The 25,460-nt window shown below is 34.8% G+C and overlaps 3 protein-coding genes and 1 pseudogene across 3 annotated transcripts; 1 reads left to right on the forward strand and 3 right to left on the reverse strand.

The window, feature by feature from the left end:
• Nucleotides 1-152: 152 nt before the first annotated feature.
• On the reverse strand, nt 153-2,742 carry LOC120156084 (peptide chain release factor PrfB1, chloroplastic-like). The gene is made up of 7 exons (XM_039167495.1): nt 2,536-2,742; nt 2,204-2,269; nt 1,832-2,052; nt 1,445-1,648; nt 1,058-1,273; nt 690-876; nt 153-543 (listed from the first exon to the last, which is right to left on the reverse strand). Exons 1-7 carry the CDS (start codon nt 2,684-2,686, stop codon nt 236-238), a joined length of 1,353 nt encoding a protein of 450 aa, XP_039023426.1. The 5' UTR covers nt 2,687-2,742; the 3' UTR covers nt 153-235.
• A 3,780-nt stretch (nt 2,743-6,522) lies between these two features.
• Nucleotides 6,523-10,234, forward strand: LOC120156203. Its single transcript, XM_039167598.1, has 2 exons — nt 6,523-6,973; nt 10,218-10,234. The coding sequence occupies exons 1-2, from the start codon at nt 6,523-6,525 to the stop codon at nt 10,232-10,234; spliced, it is 468 nt and encodes a 155-aa protein (XP_039023529.1).
• A 266-nt stretch (nt 10,235-10,500) lies between these two features.
• Nucleotides 10,501-14,020, reverse strand: LOC120156204 (annotated as a pseudogene).
• A 78-nt stretch (nt 14,021-14,098) lies between these two features.
• On the reverse strand, nt 14,099-15,837 carry LOC120156205 (dynamin-2A-like). Its single transcript, XM_039167600.1, has 6 exons — nt 15,806-15,837; nt 15,476-15,629; nt 14,801-14,884; nt 14,583-14,707; nt 14,363-14,447; nt 14,099-14,257 (listed from the first exon to the last, which is right to left on the reverse strand). Exons 1-6 carry the CDS (start codon nt 15,835-15,837, stop codon nt 14,114-14,116), a joined length of 624 nt encoding a protein of 207 aa, XP_039023531.1. The 3' UTR covers nt 14,099-14,113.
• Nucleotides 15,838-25,460: the final 9,623 nt, after the last annotated feature.

Below are 25,460 nucleotides of genomic sequence, written 5' to 3' on the forward strand. Positions count from 1 at the left end.
CTGCTTCAATTTGTTTAGGATGGCCTATATTGTGTTGTAACTATATGTTTAACATGGTTATATTCAGTTTTTAGTTATTTTGAAGGATCATATTTTTGTATCCATGCTTAGATATATGGCGGATATAGATTTAGTGGTTTCCAGTTGGAGTATTTAAAGAAAGTACAAATATTCGATCAGCTGTCATCTTTAAAAGATTGAAAGAACCTCGTACAAATGTTAATAAAAATAATAATTAGGCCCCTGTTGTAGTTGCAGAGACAGAGATGGTGTATTTGTATTTGAGGTAAGCTTTGATGAAAGCATCCAATTCACCATCCATCACAGATGCAATATCTGAAGTCTCGAACCCAGTCCGTACATCTTTCACTAGTTTGTAGGGATGGAATACATAGTTTCGTATCTGCTGTCCCCACTCTGCCTTCACTGCATCTCCCCTTATTTGCTTGATTTCGGATGCACGCTGCTCCTCTGCAATAACCAATAACTTGGCTTTTAATCGGCTAAGAGCCTTGATCTTGTTCGCCAGCTGCGATCTCTCCTCTGCAAAATATCATCAATACTCGGTCACAATTTGTAATGGCAATGATGATTCCTGCGATGCTGCTACTCTTTGATCAAGCTTTACAAAACAAAGTTTTAACAGCTTTCGGCAAAAATTGAAACTAGAAGAGCAATGAGGTGGAAACCTGTGCAACGAACGGTAACACCGGTCGGGATGTGAGTAATCCGAACAGCGGTTTCAACCTTGTTCACATTCTGACCTCCTTTCCCCCCTGCCCTTGAAAAGCTAATTTCAAGGTCTTCTTCAGGCAGCTCGACATCCACTGATTCTTCGGGGAGAAGAGGCATCACTTCAACACCGGAAAAGCTGGTCTGTATGAGAAATAACAAGTGTCATGTTTCATTCTCAATGTATGCTACCTGTTATGCTTTTCGGAATATGCCATTAGTTTGTAGGGTAATGGAGTTCATAGTAAATTCCTACATAACTCACAAAAAGATTATTTAAAAAAGAAGAGAAAAGAAATTATGGGTGGTGATAAAGCAAAGTTACCTGGCGAAGACCTTTGGCATTGAAAGGAGATTGTCGTACTATTCGATGAGTTCCTTTCTCTCCAGACAGATAGCCATAAGCATATCTGCCTTCAACTTCAATTGTGGCTGACTTAATCCCAGCTTCCTCCCCTAAAGACTTCTCAACCACCTTTGTCTTGTATTTCTGTTTCTCTCCCCATCTCGTGTACATCCTCAGAAGCATGTCAGCCCAGTCCTGTCGGAAAGGAAAGTATCAAGATTTTTACCCACCAAAATTAAATAAAGTTCAGTGGTACATCAGGACGGGCACCATCATAAAAAGGACCTTACTGCAGGGATCCTCAATTGATTACCATGAATCTTAATATGGATGAACATAAGCCCTTTGAAGTTTAGTTGTATATACCTGCGCATCAGTGCCACCAGCACCAGCAGTTATAGAGATGACCGCACCTTCTTTATCATAGGGACCAGAAAGAAGCTGAGTCAACTCGAATTTGTCCAATGCCTTATTTACTTCTTTGATGACATTGACAGCCTCTTCCAGAAGTGAAGCATCTATGGAGTCCATCTCCTCTGTTAGATTAACTATAGTTTCGGCATCTTCAACCTGCATCCAATGTATCATATTAAGGAAATGCTATCTCCCAGTATAGTCCAATGCAACAAATATGGGGAAATCTGGAGACCTATGAATTAAAATTCATTGAGCAAATTCTCTCGATTTGAACCACAAGTTCTTACCTTCATTTTATAATTAAGCATCACGGACACCTTAGCCAGAAATACATACCTTGGTTTTAAATTCATTGAGCAAATATATCTTATCTTTGACATCGGTCAGTGCCAAAAGAGTTTGTTGAGCTTTGGCACGATCGTCCCAAAACGAGCTATGGCCTGTTTTCGATTCCAGAACCACAAGTTCCTTTTCTAGTTGGTGCAGACCAGCAGATGCTCTAATCTCCTCAACACGTTCCGAGGCCGATTCAACATCCTTCCTTAGAGCATAAAAATCTGTCAAAACAAGAGCACAACTCAAACTGGTTGACAATACAACTTCACGCAGTAGATCCAATTTTCCAATTCAAGTAAAAAGATAACTATTGTTAGAAGTGGTCATTGCAGTCCAAATATTTAACTAGGAATTTAGTAAGTCATCACTTACCTTGCATTACCCATTCTCTTGTACTGGTTTCTTCACTCAATTGGCTCTCCGGGGTCGCATATGTAACTGAGTTAATCATCCATAAGCGAAAATATCAAAGTTTATGCTAAATAAAATAAGACATGGCAATTTTAATATTCTTTCAAATAAAAATAAAAGAATCCATAGAATAGCATGAAACCCATAAATGTTTTATGAGCGGAAAAGCCAGGAACCATATAGTATAATTCGAATTTCATAGGAATAGGAAAAGAAGTTAGCAGAAGAACGGTAAATAGGCAATATTAACGCACAAGAAGTATGATAGCAGAAAGCTGAAATGCATGGGTTACCAGAAGAAGAGAGACGGGAGAGGATTAGAGGAGAAGGGGCGGTCGGAGTTAAAGATAGCAGAAACGGAGGTTTGATAGGAAAAGAGAAGGAGGATGGAGGCGTGGCTTTTAGGATGGTGGCGGCGGAGCTTAATATACGCATGGCTTCCATTTCGGGAGGAAAATTATCAAATAAATTTAGCAGAATTCCCTCGCTGCTCTTTCTCAATCCTGGAATCGCTAATGGATAGAGAGAAGGTGGGTTAATTAAAAGTTGTAACTAATGTTTGAGTATGTTTCTTTTTCCACTGAAGTGTGAAAAAGTAATACATTCGTCATTTCGTCATTAACATTATTGATTTGTAATAAAATAATTACTAATGTTATTCATTTATAATAAAATAATTATTCCACCATTATCTCTGTCAAATTGATGACATTACACCATTAATAAAAAAGATTAATATTTATTTCACCTCTAAATTATTATCAAAACATCAAATATGTCCTTTAATAATGATTTTATATTTAGTTTATCCCAAAAATTTTCTAGTTTCTATTTTTTAACATCACATTATCTAATTATATTCTAACCAATTTACTTATAAAACGAAAACCACACTTAAACAAATTTTCGTTTGTCTTTAAATATTCTAACCATTATCCTTACAAAACGAAAATAATCCCAATAACATTACTTTTACATTAAAATTAATTGAATTTATGGCTTTAAATACTAGTGTATTTGTATTTAATGAAAAAACTTCATTTATCTATGCAGTTTGGTTTTTGTTTTGTAAGGAATGAGGGTCGAAATAGTGGTGGTGGTGGGGTGTTTGATAAAAACTATAAATTAGAAAGCTTTTAGGATAAATTTGATAAAAAAAACCATTGTTTAAGGACTTATGTAACATCTCAAACTATGGGTTAGTGACTAAATGGTAAAGTTTCAGAATTTAGTGGTTAAAATAGAAGAATGGATTAGTTTAATGATTTATCTGGAGATAAATCCTAAACGTTTTAGTAATTATTGAATGAATTAATGGGTAAAATGGTCTTTTTATCTAAAAGATAATTATATTATCTCTTTATTAAGAGATAAGCATATAGGGAGATATTTCTCCAGAACTTCTCCTTCTCCTTCCACTCCTCCTGTATCTCCAAGCTCAAAGGTGAGTATGCTACTTAGTTAATTATTTGTTAAGTTTAATATTGGGTTTTAATTATTAGATGATAACTAAGTTTAAGGAAAGCTTAAGTTATCTTAACATCAAAGGATGATGGAGTTAGGAGATATTTAAGATTTGAAGTTCTTAAATGAAATCTTGGAATAGAGTTCATAACTAGAATTGAAAGTTAAATTTGACTTGTCATCAATCTAGTTAAGATATATGAAGTGTTAAAAGTGGAATTCAAACATGTTGGATTATTGATGTAATTCTTGAATTTCATATGAAGGATAGGATTTGAAGGTTAAAGATGAAATAAATGAGTATAAATTGGTTTAAGGATGTGTACTAGCGTTAAGAATGAAAGAGTGGATTAAACATGAAGGATTTAATCAGAAATGAATGGATTTTCGGGTTCAAAAAGAGGTTCTGGGCAGAGTGCATCGATGCACATTCATAGTGCATCGATTCATCAAGGTTAAAACCCAGAAATTGTTTGAATGTGCACCGATGCATTGGTAATGCATCGATGCACTCTTTTAAAATAAATACATCGAATGCAATTCATGCATCGATGCATAAGTAGTGCATCGATGCATCCCATTAATAGTGAAACATCGAATGCAATCGGTGCATCGATGCATAAGGAGTGCATCGATGCATCTCAGCAATAATACATCGAATACATTTTATGCACCGATGCATCAGTAGTGCATCGATGCATACCTTCATTAAAAGATGAAATTGACTTTTCTTGGTCTAAAGAGTGAACCGATGCATACCTTCATTAAAAGATGAAATTGACTTTTCTCTTGGTCTAAAGAGTGAACCATTAGAGTATATTAGTTATGATACTGATATAGATCCATGTATGATTATGTAGATACTAAAAGTAAGCTTATTCCAGAATGATCAAAGGATTAGAATCGAATCAAAGCAAAGCTAAGGTAAGTGCATACTATATGTATAGTATAATGGAATAAGACTTGTGATAAGTCTAATCCTTATGTTGATTTTTATAATACAATGATTGTGAACATGCATACATGATAATTATGGTGATATGATATGTGATATGAGAACATGATATGAATTAAGTGATATGAGCTACATGATCTACGTGAATGTATGCACTTGTGATACATGTGATATGATATGAAATATATAATTACACATACATGTGGTATGTGACAGAAGAGAAAGAACAAGTGATATGAAAGATATAAGAATAATGCCCATAATATACGATATGAAAACTATAGGTGTAATTGGCATGCCAAGAGTCGAGGGTTTACATATGTTTAAAGGCACATATGAACAGTTTACATATGTTTAAAGGCACATATGAACAGTTTACATATGTTTAAAGGCACATATGAACAGTTTATATTGTGACCTCTGGATCGTGGTCCTTCGGGACGAATACTGAACTAAGGTTCGGTGCCCCATGAGGGAATTGATACGAGCTGTGGTGACAGCATTAGTGCACAAACTCAATGCACTCACATACCTCTATTCTCAATAATATACATGGGCTATGCAATTGAAATACCGATTTACAGTGAAAGTGATACAAGAAGGTAAGTTTCGTATGTGCATTATATGTTATCGTGCGATAGATACATGCATATTGAAATGTCATGATCCAATTGTAAGTATGAGCATTCATAAGTTTATTGTTACATATTCATTTATTGCCTCACTAAGTCTATGACTTAGCGTGTAAGTGATTTACACGTAGGTACCAAGAATCAGGAAAAGTGGAAATAGAAGTAGCACAGACAGCAATACTACTAAGAGATCAGATCAGAAGTAATTGACAAAGTATGTACTTGGTTATGTATAGAGTGTTGGCATGTAATAAGTGTTAATTACGAATACTCTGATCAATTTTGTATTTTATGGTCTTATGTAAATTAAAGTATTTCGTTTTAATGAAAGTTTTAAAAATTCCCGGGATTTTCTATAAGAGTCAAGGTTTTGAAAAGTTAATGTGACACTTCAAACTTGTATTCGGGACGGATATGAGTTAAGGGTGTTACATTTAATGGTATCAGAGCTACAGTTTAGTCGATTCTCGGCATAAACCGAAGTCTAGAGTGTTTTATAAGGTATACATGCCAACAAAATAGTGGAAACTTCTGATCTGATAGAATAGTAAGTATAATGTTTTGCTAATAGAACTATATGGTTGTATTTTTATAGATGTCCGGACAAGGTAGTTCTAGGAATGAAGCGAGAGATGATAGACCTGCTGAAAGCATTGATTCACCTGCCCTGGCTAGGCAGAGTGAAGAACAGACACTCTCTGGAGTGCCTGTGAATGATCAAGATGTATTCTTTAGAACGTTAAACGTGGTATTAACGCGTTTCCAATCTCCTGTTACTTCAACTCCGAAAATGAATGTTGCGAAAGAGTTGAAGAGATTAGGAGCTCCTGAATTCAAAGGTGAAGCTGAGGAAGGTCCTGTTACTGCAGACCTTTGGCTCAATGATGTGAAAATTATGTTAGATGGACTCCACTGTTCTGATGAGGAGAAATTAAATGGAGTGGTCTCCTTGCTTCGTGGGCAAGCGAGAATTTGGTGGACGAACGTCACTCTGAGAATGACAAGTGACCTGGTCTTTGTTATTAAAAGAGTTCAAAAACAAGTATATAGGAGATCAATTTATCAGGCAAATAAAGCAAGAATTCTTAAATCTGAAGCAATGGGATTTCACTGTATATGAATATGAGTGTGAATTTAACAAGTTAAGTCGTTTTGCGGCCGAGTTAATTCCGACAGAGAAGGATTCGTGCGAGTGGTTTATTAAGGGTTTGCACCCAAGGTTAAAGGAGATGCTAATAGTGTTGAACTTGTCATCGTTTCAAGAGGTAGTAAACCGTGCTAAAACTCTAGAGAGAGTTCAAAATGAAAGGCATGGGAATCAAAGAACTCAACCATCTAAAAGAACTGGGGCTTCATCAAGTTTTGCACCACCTAAGAGAGATAGAGATTCTAGTTTCCGATATCAAGCACAATCAGAGTCGATGGCATCCGTTGCAAGGGAACCAAATCAGGTGAGAGCTAAACAGACTCAATCTGTCGGGTCCGGTGATGGGAGAACACAACAGAGTCAAGTTAGACAATGTCAGATTTGTGGAAGAACTCATAGCGAGATATGCAGAGTTAAAACAGTGGCTTGTTTCCGATGTGGGGAAACAGGACATTTCAAGAGAGATTGTCCTTTGAGGGCCGGAGAACTGGTTCTTCCGGAGAGATCTGTTTCAATATCTCAGAGGGGACGAGGTAGAGAAAGAAACAGAAGTCAACCTGAATCCTCTACTCAACAGGAAATACGCTCTACTGCTCGAAAATATAATCTCAAGAAAAATGAAGATTTTGATGATCCGGAGATAATAGCAGGTACCGTTTACTGTATAATAAATGAGTTGAATAATAAAATGGTATGATAGTAAGAGTAATTAAGTTAAAAGAATGCGAGAGCATAAAGGAAAAAGGTAAAGGAATGATTAAAGTAATAAAGTGAAGTTGTGATGGCACGAAAGAATTATTGAAGAGGTAATATGGGAAAAGGAATAGTGGATGTGTAGGCAGTATCTTATCTTCTTGTGCAATGAAAATTCGAGGATGAATTTTCTTAAGGGAGGGAGAGTTGTAACATCCCAAACTATGGGGTTAGTGACTAAATGGTAAAGTTTTTAGAATTTAGTGGTTAAAATAGAAGAATGGATTAGTTTAATGATTTATCTGGAGATAAATCCTAAAAGTTTTAGTAATTATTGAATGAATTAATGGGTAAAATGGTCTTTTTATCTAAAAGATAATTATCTTATCTCTTTAAGAGATAAGCATATAGGGAGATATTTCTCCAGAACTTCTCTTTCTCCTTCCTCTCCTCCCGTATCTCCAAGCTCAAAGATGAGTATGCTACTTAGTTAATTATTTGTTAAGTTTAATATTGGGTTTTGATTATTAGATGATAACTAAGCTTAAGGAAAGATTAAGTTATCTTAACATCAAAGGATGATGGAGTTAGGAGAGATTTAAGATTTGAAGTTCTTAAATGAAATCTTGGAATAGAGTTCATAACTAGAATTGAAAGTTAAATTTGACTTGTCATCAATCTAGTTAAGATATATGAAGTGTTAAAAGTGGAATTCAAACATGTTGGATTATTGATGTAATTCTTGAATTTCATATGAATGATAGGATTTGAAGGTTAAAGATGAAATAAATGAGTATAAATTGGTTTAAGGATGTGTACTAGAGTTAAGAATGAAAGAGGGGATTAAACATGAAGGATTTAATCCGAAATGAATGGATTTTCGGGTTCAAAAAGAGGTTCTGGGCAGAGTGCATCGATGCACATTCATAGTGCATCGATTCATCAAGGTTAAAACCCAGAAATTGTTTGAATGTGCACCGATGCATTGGTAATGCATCGATGCACTTTTAAATAAATACATCGAATGCAATTCATGCATCGATGCATAAGTAGTGCATCGATGCATCCCATTAATAGTGAAACATCGAATGCAATCGGTGCATCGATGCATAAGGAGTGCATCGATGCATCTCAGCAATAATACTACATCGAATACATTTTATGCACCGATGCATCAGTAGTGCATCGTTGCATACCTTCATTAAAAGATGAAATTGACTTTTCTCTTGGTCTAAAGAGTGAACCATTAGAGTATATTAGTTATGATACTGATATAGATCCATGTGTGATTATGTAGATACTAAAAGTAAGCTTATTCCGGAATGATCAAAGGATTAGAATCGAATCAAAGCAAATCTAAGGTAAGTGCATACCATATGTATAGTATAATGGAATAAGACTTGTGATAAGTCTAATCCTTATGTTGATTTTTATAATACAATGATTATGAACATACATACATGATAATTATGGTGATATGATATTTGATATGAGAACATGATTAAGTGATATGAGCTACATGATCTACGTGAATGTATGCACTTGTGATACATGTGATATGATATGAAATATATAATTACACATACATGTGGTATGTGACAGAAGAGAAAAAACAAGTGATATGAAAGATATAAGAATAATGCCCATAGTATACGATATGAGAACTATAGGTGTAATTGGCATGCCAAGAGTCGAGGGTTTACATATGTTTAAAGGCACATATGAACAGTTTACATATGTTTAAAGGCACATATGAACAGTTTACATATGTTTAAAGGCACATATGAACAGTTTCCATATGTTTAAAGGCACATATGAACAGTCTAAATATGTTTAAAGGCACATATGAACAGTTTATATATGTTTAAAGGCACATATGAACAGTCTACATATGTTTAAAGGCACATATGAACAGTTTATATTGTGACCTCTGGATCGTGGTCCTTCGGGACGAATACTGAACTAAGGTTCGGTGCCCCATGAGGGAATTGATACGAGCTGTGGTAACAGCATTAGTGCACAACCTCAATGCACTCACATACCTCTGTTCTCAATAATATACATGGGCTATGCAATTGAAATACCGATTTACAGTGAAAGTGATACAAGAAGGTAAGTTTCGTATGTGCATTATATGTTATCGTGCGATAGATACATGCATATTGAAATGTCATGATCCAATTGTAAGTATGAACATAAGTTTATTGTTGCATATTCATTTATTGCTCTCATCAATTTTGTATTTTATGGTCTTATGTAAATTAAAGTATTTCGTTTTAATAAAAGTTTTAAAAATTCCCGGGATTTTCTATAAGAGTCAAGGTTTTGAAAAGTCAATGTGACACCTCAGACTTGTATTCGGGTCGGTTTTCCTCCAACGCTCAATCGTGGAGATTAAGATTTTAAAGTTTTAGGGATTGGATATTAGGGATTTTAGAAATTTAGGGGATTTGGGTAGCGGTAAGGGCGAAGATTGAGACGACGGGTGGGTGACCGTTCAGCGATGATGATGGTGGTTGGAGATAGCCGGCGACAGTTGGTAACATGTTGAAATGAAAGATTTTAGTTTTTTAGAGTTTTTTTGTAATTTCATTAAAATTTTTTGTTATTTTGTAAATAAATTAAGTTTTTTAATTTTTTTATTTTTTAATTAAAAAGAATATTTTTATTATTAAAAAAATTAAAAATATAATGATAGATACCTAAAATTATAATTGAGAAAATATTAGACACCAATTTTTAGCGAAAAATTCTTTAGACACCAAATTATTTTTTGAGATAAAATTAAGGCACTTATTTTTGTATTCAGCTTTTTTATTTAAATAACCTTAGACTTGCTTATCGGGAAAATACCTTAGAATATTTTATCGCCGATTTTAAGAAATTATGGTTACAGATGTGGATAATCTATGAAATGCCTTAGAATAAACCATATTTTATGAATTACGGAGAGCATTGGCAGTAGCAATAATCAGGTAGTGCCCATTCATCGGCCAATTTCAGTTCTGCATTGCCCATTCATCCGTCCAACTATCCTGCACGCATTGTAACTAAAAAGATGGGATAATAAATATCCTTTGGCAGGACAGCATTGTAACTGAGCTTCATCATAATTCATGGGTGGACAAAGCAGCACATTCATTTTTTTTAACTTCACTCCTATAATCTAACATTTCAATGCCAATACATGGTTATATCGATTCACTTCAACTCTATATATATCCTTATTTTATTATAATAATTGGAAGATGAATATTGCAAAATGATTTGTAAATCAAATTAAATTATTTTATAATCGTCCAACTTAAACAAAGATTTTGTACAACCATACATTATTATAGACAAAGGGTTTTTTCATGGTTCCTTTTTCCAACAATGTGTAACTAAACTCTACAAATGCCACTCGATATAATTTAAGCTCGATAAATGCTCGACGACAAAGATCAAAATGCCCAGCAAAGAATGGAAGTGATTTAAAAAGTTCCGATCTAATATCTGTAAAACGAACCAGACTGTTGCGGTGGTGACCTGGTTGGTGTCCTATGATTGCCGAATCTTGAACCTGAACGCTCATCACCATCCTGTGCTGGGTCGCTATACTGCCGGCTATGACCATTCAACCCGTACCTACCTGAATCCAGAGGTTCATTAGAAGCAGCATCAAGTGCAGACCTCCAGTCATCACCCTGTGAGGCTCCACTTGTCCTTAGGCTGCATTCTGTAGCGCACAAGAAAAGAGGGGAGGGGGGAACGGTAGTTTTTTAATAAAATTATTAACAATACAAAACAAGCATGCTATAGGAAATCCACATCAATTTCTACATTGGCTCTCGTTCTACAGGGGGTTTTCCCCCTGAAAAAGAAACGTGTTCAATATGAAACTTCAAACCGAATCAAGAAAATGATACCTGCTGTACTGCCGTCAGACCAGCCGAAGGCGGCAGCAGCTCGATTGTCATGGATGCTAAGTTGCCTTGTAAGTTTCGAAAGAAGAGAAGATTGTTTCTGGTATGGCTCCCTCCTGCGCTTTATATTTCGGTCCTCCATGATCAGTTCTTCAATCCTGGCATTGATTATGGCACTGACCATCAAAAGCATGAGAAACTAAAGTTATTCCCCCAAAGAAGACTGAGACAGCATAAAGCCATAAACCATAAAAAATTGTACACCAAAATTAAAAAATAAGGCGAACAATTTTCAACAGCCATACATGGATATCAATAGCATGAACAAAAAGGAAAAAGATGGAGAGAGTGTTTGTTTTGTTATTTTTAGCTCACATTAAGAAGTCGGATTAATCTTAAAAGGCATAGTTTTCACCCGAAAAGGGTGTTTGTAAACTAGGTGAAATAAATAGTACTGACTTTTGCATTCTCCACTTGGCAAATAACGATGGCCTGCTTTAAAAATGATGATTAAAAAATGATATATCAGCATCAGCATAAACAATAAACGGTCATTCAGGAAAATAAACTGACCTTTGGAACAATGGCGGCAAGGCTGTTAAGAACTGCTTCCACATAACCTTGCACTTCTTGAGCCATCCACTGAGGCTCTTCTTCAGGATCAGCAAGTTTTCTTGACATTGTATCCTGCAAGGGAAATATGAATCATGTTGAAGAGGTATACTTGATAATAATTTTTTTTTACCAATGATCCACATCCCGTATTTTTGCCGGTCAAGCTGCACATTGGTCAAATTTTTAAGCAAAGGTTGATTCATCAAATTGAATGACCACATTAGTAAAACCAACCTAAACCAAAATAGGGTAAGATCAGTAAAGAACTACCAAACACCCCAAAATTAACTGGAATTAACCAACAACTCGCTCAATCAAAAAGGGGAAAAAATAACTCACAAGTGAACCATCAGATAGACTTTGCCTCATGGGAGGGCTGGATTCAACCTTGACCTCCTTTAGATTCAAAAACGGTTTTTAACTTTTCTAACCACTCAGTCTTATCTGCAATGCTCTCGGCCTTCAACACAACAGCACTATGAGCTGCAAAATAAAATAGCACTAAATTAACAAGCAACTCTGTACAAGAATAATGAAATCAATTTAAGAAAACTTGTAAAACCTTTCAAAACTGTCTTATATGGAATCCTGCTAGTTATCTTGAAAACAAGCGTGGGTTCTTTTTTTGGTCCATTTGCCTTCTTATCCTTGGAACTTTTGGATGAGACACCTTCAGCAGCAGCAACTTCCTCAATGTTGCATTCCTGATGATTAAATAATTAGAGAAGCACACATTGATATAGATGAAAAGCCTATTTATTCCAATATGAACATTGTTATAGAGATTGTATCTATAAATCAGAGCAATATAAAAGCCAACAATTCTCCTAATCCCAAGGAACAATATTAGGATAAATTCTCCCTCACACAATAGTATTTTCTGTTTAAAATATTATTGATGCAATTTACAATTGATATGGAAAGAAGTTCCCTTTCTTCATCAACACCCTGTGTAGAGCACTCAGGAGATTGAATGCCCCAAGTGAATGTGAGGACTGCAACCCTAAGATCGCCCAAGAAAGGGAATAGGGACACTCCAGACCATATATTCAAATTTATTATGTGTTCTGATTGTTGAATATTAATCATTATCAATAACTATTGTCAAATTATAACAATATAAAGCAACTTGCATAGAGAGCAACAAAGAAAATATGGAATGCATATTGTACATGTTGCATCATTAAAATTTGACGCAAAAAATAATCTTCTATAATCACGAAGAGAGAGATTCTCAGTAATGAATAAGATTCAACAATCAGAAAACATGCATGTTCAGAAGAACTGAATATTACTCCATACCTCCAATGTTATGACAGCACGAAAATGCCTTTCCTCTTGTTTTTTTGTGTAACCAAGCTGCAGCAAAGATAACTGTTGAGCAACATTTCTAGAACAAAGAGAAAATAACATGGATTATCAACTATACACACTCTCATGCGCTAAGATAGAAACAACCAAAATTAATTGAAGCACAAAACAGTAACCTTTCCAGTTTTCTCATTCAAAACAAACCATCGCCTACTCCATCCATTTTCTTTTCCGCTTTTCTTCAGTAAAAAGCCTGCATGTAAGAAATACAATTGATGGTAAACCAAAATAGGCTCAATAAACTGGCCAATAGTTGTAATCAAAATTTCACAGTAATTGAATACAAAAAAAGCTTGTCATAAATAGTTGTCTTTTACCTTTATCCCTCCTAACTGTTTCCACCTTCAGCTAAGCCAAAGAATTACGACAAGATTCTGAGCAAGAAAACTAAGGCTTTGCTTGGTAGGATGGAAAACTTGGTAATCCAACCATTAAAATTTCATTTCCTACTTTATAGCTTCACCATTAGATGACAAGTTCTCCGTCCTTTCTACTGATCGAAGCATAAGGGTTGAATGCATACATGTTTAATGCCAGCTTATATATATATGGGGGAGGGGAGTTTGAACATTTCATAACTGGGACTATTGACAGGTCATAAGCAGGCAGCATTGTTGAGTTTAAAACCTAGTAAATCTGCTACAGAAAATGAAGACGATGTTTTTACATGTGAAGTGTTTTTTTATCCATTGCTAAAATCCTGACCTTTAATGTTTCTAGAATTTACAAATCATCCCTGCCTGCTGTCAAGGAGAGCAATTTACAAAATCAACATAAAGTTCTATAGATTCAAACGAAAACCTGTTTGTTTTGGGAATTGAGGAGGGTGAAGTGCCCTTGCTTACATATTGTGGCTCTGCTCTTGAGAAATACATCAAGTCAGCGACATGTTCATTATTTAGCAGACCACTGCTTTAAATTTGATATTTTCACAAGCACAAAACTCTCTTCTGATCAGACAACTCAATCAATAGGAATACCATTTAGCAATGGCATCACAGGAAAGTGAAGAAGTTCAGGCTATGACTCTGGATAGTGGATTAAACAATAAATTTCAAGATAATAATTTCCAGATGCTCAGTTTGATTACTAACCCACTGTTATCTCACCACCGGTCCAGCAGTCTTTAAATGCTGAGCTCTCCGATACATCTTTTTCTTTCTTGCTTAGTTTATCCTTCAACGATTTTAAGTTTCCTTCAGATTGTTGTCCACTGGTTTGAGGACTAATTGCCTAAAAAGAGAAATGAAGAAAACAATTAGTCTGTCATAAAAATGTAGTCACCAATAAGCTAATTATTATAAAATATCTATCAAAGCCATTTAGAAAAGTCTGAACTCGATTTAGAATTGACTGCTCTGCATTGGCTGCCTTCTTGGAGGACCGGTTCTTCACTTCATCTTCTCGTCGTTGTCTCTCCATTCTATTGACAAGCAAAGGATAAGGAAATAGAAAGAAAACAAAAGAAAAAATCGCTTCAATTATTGAAGAAAGAAACCGAAAAGCTAAAAAAACCAAATAAACCATTAGATGGAAAAGAAAAATCATTTTAACATACCGCCTTTGCACCAGGTGAATGAAATGCTGAAGGAGAACAAATGCACGCTCCATGTCCACTTGTGCAACTACCATCTTTTTTGATTCATTTTTAAAACCAAGTGCAGCATTTGCAATTGCCACAACCTGGTTAATTTTTTAAAAAGAAAAGAAAGTATTTCACATCCCTTAGTCTAAACAACCATAAAGCATATATGAACAGCAGCAATGCGTTATTACCTCTCTCTTGAAAGGAGCATATCTCCCTAGACCAGGTGTAGCATTTGCAGCAGCGCTAACAATATTCAACAACACACGATGAACCTGTTTTGAAAAAAACCCAAAAGGAATAGAAAACTGAGAGAAAATAACACATGGAGGTTAATATCGCAAATGGCAGATTACTTTCCAGCAGATATAACTTGAAAATTTTCAGTAACCTTCTTCACACAGGAGAGTTCCAACAATAACAATTTTTATTGTTACAGTGAAAATGAATGTATTATAAAATACATCGAGATGTATAACTTGGTATACATTTTTATGTATTTCCAATCAATTTAAGTTTTAAGGTTATTGCTAAACTGACTATTTTTGGGGCCAAGTCGCTGAATTAACAGCATAATGTCATATCCACATAAAAATCAAACAAATACATGATGCTAAATTAGCTTATTGGTGCCTACCTTCATGGTTAGGTTGCTAAGGAACAAGGCCAAACACATCTATAGAAAAAACCTCATTTCCTCACCTATCAAATTAGTAGAAGAATCTTGTACAAACACTCATAGAACTACGAGAAAACAGATGCAGAAAACATACTCAGAAAAATGCAAGAAACAGGAAACAACCATAAGAAAAAAACTTTATATGGAAGTATAGGTACAGAACCACAATATAGATATACCATTATACCTCATCAACGCATAAACAAGATGGCTCTTTTGCTAGCTCCAAGACACCTTTTATCAAAGATATTAAACCCTTCTCTGGAGATATCAGATAGGGTTGATAGCCATCTGCTTCTAGGACAACCAGAGAGAAAAGTAACAATATGAGGTTAAAGAAACTGACCGATACAAATCAATTTAAGAAGGCACAAAAAATGATTACAAATTGATAATAGAACCTACCCTTTTGACGTTTTTCATGTCAAAATTTCTGTCCAAAGGGAGCTGCTTAATTAATAAAAAATTGAGGTCATCATAAAAAATTAAAGTTAGCTAGGACTCCGACTAAAATTACTAGGTAATTGTCCACAATCCAGCCACTGACATATATAATTTCAGTTCTGATAGGGAACCCTAATATAAAAAAGGCACAAAGTCATCAATAAATTCAATGGAGGCATCAACCTCCGATTGAAAAGTTATTACTTATACATATTCTAAAACCACTAGAATCAATAATGCAATTCAATAACATGAAGACTCACCTATACTGGTACGGAGCTTAAGATATATTTCATCATGACTCCTGCCTGATGAACCTTTGCTTAACCTATCCTGCAGAGAATGACGAAATGAACCTACGGTACACCAATTTGAAAGATGAAAAGCGGTTAGAGAGGAAAAAGATCAATAGCAGAGTGCATGATGAATAAAGATGTATTTTCCAGGAGCAAATAAGCAACACTGTACCACACAAATGAAAAAGAAACAACAAAAATAGGGAAAGAGGCCTTATTGGCAGAAACCTGTTGAGATTCATTGTCAACTTGCAAGATGATTGATTTAGTGCTTAAAGAACTACCCCTAGCCAAATCAACACTGATGGGAGCTCTAGTGGCACCGTTTTCACCAGTTGGCTGTCAAAGATTACAATTATGAGCAAAGTTCTGTGAAAAATAAAAATCTTCAACAAAATGAAAAGGCCTAAAGAAATAAGCATACCAGAAGAGGATGTCCAATTAGACTGTTCAAGACAGCAGATTTACCTGCCCCCTATTTGGTACATTAAGAAAAAGGGAAATTTAAATTTTAAAAGCAAATGAGTAAAAAAGAAGATTTCAACATCTTGTGGCTGGACAGAAACAGGTTAATTGCAACACAGATTAGCAACTTCATCTGTTTTTAGGAATTTTTTAATCAATAAGCTACCTCCTATGATTAAATAAACACAAAATTAACATGGATAAATATATGCATAATCAGTTAGTTAGGCTGGCCTCGGTATTGAAAGAACTGAACAAGGATGAAAATGAGGGAGCTAACTAGGTCGTAACCATAATGAGATGCTAGCCAATATCAAAGAGATACAATAAAGACAGTTTTGAATTTTGCCTATATTAATATGAGTAAGGAACAAAATGCCTGGAAAATATAGGCAGTGAATAGCAATATAAATTTCATCCCAAACTTTTGAAGACAAAAACATACCAATGCAGAAGGTAATTGATGTAATCCTAAAATAACCAAGAAAATGTATATTTCATATTCAAATCAATACGCCTAAGCCCTAAAGTATCTCATTCTCATTACTGTTATAGACCGAGACATTGAGTATAGTACAGCACATTAAAAGATATTTCAAATTAATCAAAAATAAATTAGCAATTAAGAAACTCCCTCAATTTTGAACAACAATAGTAAAAAGGAAGCTTTAGAAAGATAATGTTAGCCATCGTGTTGCTTCCATATTCCGCGGAATTGGGCAAATAATTCATACGGGTGGATTATTTGGCCCAATAGGACAACAGTAAATTTATTTTGGGATTTACGGCAAATGCTATAGTGGGACTCGTCATGCCGGCGTGACGAGTTCCATGAGATATATTTTTTAATGGTTCGTGTCATGTGAGTCCCACAGTCCGAATTTATTTAATATATTTTATTGGACTCGTCATTCCCGCGTGACGATTCCCAATAAAAAATATTTTTAAAAAAAATTTTAAAAACAATGTTCAAAAAATATATATATATATATTATTTTAATGGTGAAGGAACTAGTCACGCCGGTGTGACGAGTTCCAACGGCTAGAAATTTGAAAGTTTATACCGTTGGATTGGCCGTTGTTGAACGAACAAATTTTTTTTTATAAAAAATTCAATGGAACTCGTACATAATCTCTTCAGATATAGTTCCGTTGGTAGACGAGATGACACACCATTAGTTAACAAGTCCGATGTTTTTGAGGCTGCTTCAGAGGGACAAGGTGTGGATGTTGAGGCTGATATATGGGAGGCAGCTCTTTCAAGATGTCGAGGATTGCATAATTCTCCAAATGTTTGGGAAAAAACAGACCCTCAACCTGAAATGCCTCGCCATGATTTGCCTCAGGATCATTATGTAGTTGCAATGCATGACATTAACTACGATGCTATGCGGAATTCTGAAATATATGATATGCCGGAGTTATGTGCTGCCCATTGGGGTTCTTCAGATGAACAGTCATTTGGGTTGGCTATTGGGTCTTAGTTTGAAACAAAAAAGGAACAAATAGAAATCAAGGAGTACTGCATCAAAGCTCAACTTTAATTCTATGTCGCGAAGTCGAATCAAAAGACTTATTTCGTACGGTGTATAAACATGATGTTAGCTGTAAATGGAGGATACGAGTATCATACCTACAACAGAAGATGTTGTGGGAAGTCACAAGATTCAATGCACAGCACACATGTACAATGACCTCCTTGACACAAGACCACAAACATTTAGATTAGGATGTCATATGCTCTTATGTGAAGCTATTGGTGGAAAAACAAATCCAAGAGTGCCCGTTTTTGTGTTAGTGGCATCCATTTAGAATACAATTGGTTATATTCTAACTTATTACAAGGCATGGATGGCTAAACAGAAAGCAATGACCTTGTTGTATCGTGATTGGCATCAGTCATATAATGAGTTTCCACATCTGCTGCAAGCAATGGAATTTTTCATCCCTGTAAGCATTGTTAGGTACTATACTCATCTTGCAGTCACGCTTGAGGGAGACATTATCCTCGGGAAGATAATTTTTGGTGGCTTGTTCTGGGCGTTTAAGTCAGCTATCAAAGGGTTTAGATTGTGCAAACAAATGATTTAAGTCGATGGTACTTTTCTATATGGGCTCTACAAACACATCTTGATGATAGTCGTTGCACAAGATGGGGACAGAAATATTTTCCCCATTGCCTTTGCCATTGTTAAAAATGAATCGAAGGAAACTTGGAATTTCTTTCTCTACAACTTGTGTTCCCATGTTGTCACTTAAGATGGGGTTTGCACGATCTCAGATCGGTCGCCTGGGTTGTTAAGCACAATTTCTAGACCCTAAAAATATATGGACGCCTCCGCATGCATATCATGCCTATTGTATATGTCATATTGCGTCGAATGCAATAAAGAGGTTTAAGCAGAAAAAGATAAAAAAAAAAGAGATTATCAACATGGGTAAGTATTATTTCATAATCATTTCTGCTTATTTTTTTATTCTTAACATTTAATTTACTGTTTTTAGGGTATGTTTTACTCCAACCAAACTTCCGTGCATGGCTTGAAAATTTGAGAAGATACGGAGATTATGTGTATGAATTCGTAGCTGAAATCCCTAGGAAAAGATGGTCACAAGCATATGATGTTGAGGGTCGACATTACGACCATATGACTACCAACCTTGCTGAATGTATCAACTCAGTGCTGAAAGGGACTCGACATTTTCCGATAACAAGTATTGTTTGGGAGACTTACTTTAGGTTAGGTAAAGTATGGGCAGAAAAAAATGCACAAATTGATGCAATGATCAAAGATGGGGAAATCGGGCTCCAGATTTAGAGAATGAAATGCAAAAAAATCAAACACATGCGACATCAATGTTTGTCCATAATTTTTCCAGACTTGATTCTGATTTCGTTGTCCAAGGACTAGTTCGACCACAAGAGGGAGGTAATTCTACAACATACACTGGTAATATGAATAGAAAATGGTGTGATTGTGGTCGATTTCAAGCTTTTAGGTTCCCATGCGCTCACGTTGTTACTGCATGTATGCACATCAATGTTGACCCATACTTATATGCTGATGATTGTTATAGCTTGCACAGTATGCGTAACATTTATAGTTGTGACTTCAAGTACCTCCCAAATGAAGCATACTGGCCTACATGCACAATTTTTGAGGAATGATTGCTAAATCCTCAATTGCGTATGAAGTTACGGGGTCGATCTGAATCTAGTCGAATTCATACCAATATGGATTATCCGCAAAGAAAGCCAGGTCTACCTAAACTTTGTGGCCACTGCAGAGGTGAAGGCCATAACAGAAAACATTATCCATATCTTCCAAAATATCGAGCTGGTTGCTAAAATAGGCATTACAAAGTATAACTTCCCATTCTAATGATAAATAAAATTTTGGATTTTAATGAGACAATAATTACTTAATTAATAAAGACAACTTCTTACATAAACTAAAACCATACAAATCAATATTTGTACATATGTCATTTTATATTTTTTTAGATCTCTATACAATTCATTCACTACGTCAGATTAAGACACCTTCGTATTTATCTTCATTCGTCTTCTTCTTCTCAATTTCTATATTAAAATATTTATTTTTTTCTTCTCTCTCAACAAGTCATTTGCTACGCCGCTTCGGTAAATCTTTACACTTCTTATTCTTATTCTCTTCCATTTTCATTTTCTTCTTCTTGTGCTCCTCGACTATGTACTTTATTACCTCTTTTTCCCACTCTTCATCCGAAAAAGAGCTTGAATCCGAACCATCGATCTTCGAGGTTGTGTTGTGAAACCCATAAACACCGTTAGCCAAATCAATCCCAAAATTTTCCCATGACCACATATTTGATTTTCTCTATTTTTCTCACTTCTCATTCATCCTAATCTTCACCCTAAACCCTTATTTTATACTAAAATTACCAAAGTAGTCGTTAGAACTCATCACGCCGGTGTGACGAGTTCCACTGAATTTAAAAAATAATTTGACGATTCCACAATGGTCACCCCAACGGTTGAAATTTTAATTTATACCCGTTGGAACTCGTCACACTCGCGAGACGAGTTTCGTGGACATTTTTTTAATTTAAAAAAACATATTTTTTTAAATAAAAATTTCAAAAATTAACATATTCTTTAATTCAAAATTTCAAAAATAAATTTTAAAAAATTCAAATTTTATATACTACACTAAATATTAAGGAAAATTTCAAAAAATTTAAAAAATTTAAAATTTATAAAAAAATACACTTTTTTTATTATATATTTCAAAAAATAACATTTTTTTTAAAATTTCAACTTTTTAAAACTACACTAAATATGAATGAAAATTTTTTAATTAAATTTTATTTTAATTAAAAGTTATTTTTAATTAAATAGTTTCATTTTTGTTTACATATTTTATTTGTTTACATATTTTTCAAAGTTTTTTTTAATTAAAACTAAAATTAATGACAAATTTTAAAAAAATTTAAAGGTGAAAATGAATAAAGAAATTTATTACTTATCAATGATTATTTTATACAATTAAATATCGAGTACAAAAACTTAAATTAACAAATTTATTACTTATATTTGCACAATTCTTACCGATGTCGAAGAGTGGTAGAATAGTAATGACGTGGTGCTCGTCGATTTCGTCGTGGTCGTCTACCTTCGTCATTTTCGTCTTCTTCCGGTTCCAGTGTACTGAACATTACTCCACTACTTGGATTTACATCTTCGGGTGAAAACGATGGAGTATTCAAGCTATTTGATGCCATCATTGACGTCATCGCCTCAAATTGCACACCAAAATCGACATGAGATTGAGATTGTCCGTATTGAACAAGATGATCCCATGGACCTCTTTCTTCTGGTTCTGAGGAAAATTATTGTGAATGTGGCACTTGATCCCACGAACTTCCTTCATATGCCGCTCGACTCTCCATCGATGGTTGATATGCACCATATCCACCACAACTTTCTTACGATGGATAATAATTGGTGGAAGTATAAGATGAAGATGTTGATGAAGATGATGATTTTTTTGCATATTTTGCCTTTATTATTTCCCACTTGGACCGATCCTCCGATGTTGTCAAGTATGGTTTCCCATTTGCTTTATAATTTTGGAGGTAGGGAGAAACATTAAAATCAAAATCTTCGGGTTGTACCTCGAAACGATTAGGAAAATGTAAATGTCTATTTTTCCATTGTTGTATGAATATAGCATGCTTCCTCGGCCAATCTTCTCTATGCTTTCCACACGCAACTATTTTGCAAATCATCCATGTTAAATATGGACATTTCTATTGTTTGGTGAAAACCCAATTATAGCAAAACTCTATCAGCGACATGGATCTCAACAATTGTGAAATGGAGAAATGGTGTTACGGAAGATGATACTTTAGAAGCAGATGTAATAGGCGTAAAAAAAGGGAGATGATACCATGCCCATGATTGGAGCAAAACTCAATTAATTCGGGGTTAAAATTTTTAGGACGTTTGAAATAATTTTTTTATTTATAATGATAAGTCCACAAGAAAATTTAGAAGATTGAAAGACTTCAAGTGTAAATTTCCATGCCTTGGATTTAGGAGTTTCTAGAGTCCATGTGAAAACTCTTATTTGATTGATGTTAATTTGATTATTATTATTATTATTATTATATAGAAAATAGAGAACCACAATTTGGAAGATTTATTCAACTACAGCAACAGGCGGCCTAAGCTATCAAAGTAGAGAATATATGGTTTTAGGGTCAGGGATCTGAACAAAAAGGGTGGTAGTTGATGCAAGGGACCATATGCTAGGAAGGTTGGCTTTCATTTTAGCCAAAGAGTTGTTGACCAGTCAAAAGGTTGTTGTCGTTAGATGCGAAGAGTTATGCATGTCTAGTGGTCTCGTTAGGCAGAAGATTAAGTACATGAGGTTTTTGAGGAAAGGTATGAACACTAAACCTTCTCATGGTCCCATCCACTTCCGTGCTCCTTCTAAGATCCTCTAGCATACCATTGGTGAAGAGGTGATCGAACAATCATTATCATGACCCAAAACAACCCAATCGATAAAAAAACAGTGTAAACGAGAGCAAAGTTCGACGAAGCTTTTGGGTTTTGGTCCCGACGATCTGGGCCACCATCGGGATATCCCAACGGTGAAATTATTCTTAACAACTAGATGGCCATCATACCTCGAAAGCAGCACCATCCAACGGTGAAGGCAAAGAACAGAGAGGTTGAAGCTCATGTCATTCGATATTTTTCTTGTAGATCTACTATCGTCCATCGCGAGTCTCGGTCAAGGGAGGCAAAGATCCATGACGAGGAGGGTGAGGTGAGTTTGATAGTATACTTTGGGTCCTGAATGGCGATCGATGGCGATGAGCTGCGTGGTGGTCACTGGCATTTTGATTTTCGGTCGGCCATCTTTGTCCCATTTACAGAACACTGGACGAAGAGTGCTTAAGGAAAAAAATGTTACGTGAAATATAATAATGGTAAGGATCATGTGGGTTTTAAGAAAGGTGGATAATGGATTATGGGTAAATTACAGCTTCAGTCCTCTATTTTTGTATGGTTTTGACTTTTTCCTCTAGTTTTAATAAAATTTCACCCAAGCCATGATAGTTTAAATAAAATCGATTTTGTCCCTAATTTTAGTAATTAAAAATTATATTGACTCCTAAAGTTTTTAGTTTTAACAATTGGGTCCCCAAATTATTAATTAGATTCTAATAAGTTATTTTTATGGCGAGGAAAATGATTTAAAGTCGTATTTGTATGGTGGATGGTTCGTGTTTGTGAGAAAAAGATTGGAAGCTAGAAATCAAGTTGGTGAGATTGAATTCAATAGTCGTATTTTGGGTTTTGTTGACATCTTGAGTCCATTTTTAGGACTTTTTTTGCCAAATTCAATCTCGGTAAGCTATTTTTCAGCATTTTATCTCCCGATTCGATACATATTTTCACGTTTAATTTATATTTCTAATGTAATTAGTTTTGACATGTATCCGAGACATTATGGGCCGTGAAGTTAAAGTTTGAGGGCTATCAAATAAAGTTTAATTGGTTAAACGTTATGGATAAAAAAATCGAGGTAATACATTACTACCTTTTTCATGCTTTATGAAACATGTTGGTATTGATTACTGCATAGATGAATATAATTGGTCACATGTATGTAGTTGATCATTTTCTAAACTTGATCCGAATGTGAAATAAAGTAAATTAAGCTGAATAAGGCTCGGACTACATGCACAGACACAAGAAGACTGATAAGAAATGATTTCAAGTTCAGTGAGTGTCTGGAAAAGGAAATAACCTCAGAATCTTTAAATTCTATTTGTTCTTGTTAAAATCTTTAATAATACTAAAAACACATGGTTAAGAAATTACAAAATTACCTTATAAGGTAAAATGGTCCGGACTGACCCTCATAGTGATTAAATGAAAAATCACTGATATGTTTGGAAAATCACTGATAATCAGATCTTACATCCGAAAAGGTACAATACCTAGAATTATCGATTTATCAGCAAATATGTAAAGGCTAAAACATCAAAAGTATTATTTATGGTTGCATTGTTCAGACAAATTTTATTAAATAGAAAGACATGACTGAAGGAAAGGCCTAAAATACCCTTAAACTAAAAAATGACCAAAATACCCTTGAAGAGTAAAATGATCCAAAATATCTCTAAGCCCTGGAATGACTAAATCATATGACCAAGTTAAACTGAATGAAAGAACTGTATGTATCCGAATTTTGGAAATGATTGAATTACTATAGAAACTCCGAAGTGATCGGGATAGACTTAACTACTAAATGACCTAAGTACCTTCAAAAACCTAGAATTAAGTGAATGAATCAGAAAAGTTTGGAAACGTTGATGAAGTTATATGTTGTATCTCCCTCAAGGGTTTTAATCCCTGAATCAATCACATCAACATTTATTGATATCGTTGCAATACAAAAAAGAAATAAATACCACTAGAATACCTATTTTTCTCCTCAAGAACTGATCAATGATGATTCTGATATTGATCAGATCAGCTGGTGCAGTAATAATAAAAAGTGAATAATAATGAAGTACCATAGTCCGAATGATTGATAAGTATTGCAGAGTTGGGATCATTGGTTTAATTGGACTCAAAATCTTGATAATTCAATACAAATCTTGAATACCCCTGATTGTTTGAGTAATGGAATCTCTCTCAGCAAATCTAAATAAAGAATTATTCTGATGTAAAGGTTCCTGAAGACCTTCCCGATGCACCTGAATCATAAAGGGGTTCTAAAGTATCAACTTTAAATGTCTGATTAGATCCGTTAGTAATCGATCCTTTTTTATAGGACCTCGATCCTGGAATTTGATCAAATTACATAAGTTTCATGTTTTCTATTCCTAACAACTACCAAGTGCCTCTAAAAAATACTTGGATCCTCTAGTGTGTTCCCTATGTGCTACCCGATTATTTTATCTGATTTGAAATATGTTTCACTAAAAATTATGATTTATTAGTTGATGGTTTATGGACTATGATTGAATTATACATGATATTGGAATATTTGTTTTCACTAGAAAATATGATTTTGCTGAATACAGATCATGTAAATTAATGTTTATTATGTAAACTGTTTTATTGAAACATTTTCTCTAGGTAGGCTAGAGAATGGAGGTTCAGCTCTGATCAAGCTGGTAAATACTTACGGGCCTAAGGCGACCCTTGGGTAGGCTCTGCGGCCCCGAGATCTTTCTTGGGTAGGCCCCATGGCCCCAAGAACCTTCTTGGGTAGGCTCTCAGGCCCCAAGATGTTCCCTTAGGTTGGCTCCTTATATCTAATTGGTATAAGGTAAACCCTATAGATATAGTTCTGGGGAACTACATAACAATGTTCAATTAGAGGGTTTTACTATGATTTTGAAAATGTGTTTTAAATGGTTTCTGTTTTAAAACGTTATATATATATATATATATAT

The sequence above is a fragment of the Hibiscus syriacus genome, unplaced genomic scaffold (genome assembly GCF_006381635.1).
Source record: "Hibiscus syriacus cultivar Baekdansim isolate YM2019G1 unplaced genomic scaffold, ASM638163v2 tig00111213_pilon, whole genome shotgun sequence".
NCBI classification, from domain to species: Eukaryota; Viridiplantae; Streptophyta; class Magnoliopsida; order Malvales; family Malvaceae; genus Hibiscus; species Hibiscus syriacus.

What these genes read in the sequence shown, in the direction of transcription:
- LOC120156205 (XM_039167600.1), bottom strand. Translation starts at nt 15,837, where the DNA reads ATGTCAGTGGCTGGATTGTGGACAATTACCTA. An exon ending in GGATTGTGGACAATTACCTA is followed by an intron (nt 15,630 to 15,805) that starts GTAATTTTAGTC and finishes TGTATCGGTCAG; the next exon opens with TTTCTTTAACCTCATATTGT. An exon ending in ATTCACCTGGTGCAAAGGCG is followed by an intron (nt 14,448 to 14,582) that starts GTATGTTAAAAT and finishes GCTTGTCAATAG; the next exon opens with AATGGAGAGACAACGACGAG.
- LOC120156203 (XM_039167598.1), top strand. Translation starts at nt 6,523, where the DNA reads ATGCTAATAGTGTTGAACTTGTCATCGTTTCAAGAGGTAGTAAACCGT.
- LOC120156084 (XM_039167495.1), bottom strand. Translation starts at nt 2,686, where the DNA reads ATGGAAGCCATGCGTATATTAAGCTCCGCCGCCACCATCCTAAAAGCC. An exon ending in TCAATGAATTTAAAACCAAG is followed by an intron (nt 1,649 to 1,831) that starts GTATGTATTTCT and finishes CATTGGATGCAG; the next exon opens with GTTGAAGATGCCGAAACTAT. An exon ending in TGTTACCGTTCGTTGCACAG is followed by an intron (nt 544 to 689) that starts GTTTCCACCTCA and finishes GATATTTTGCAG; the next exon opens with AGGAGAGATCGCAGCTGGCG.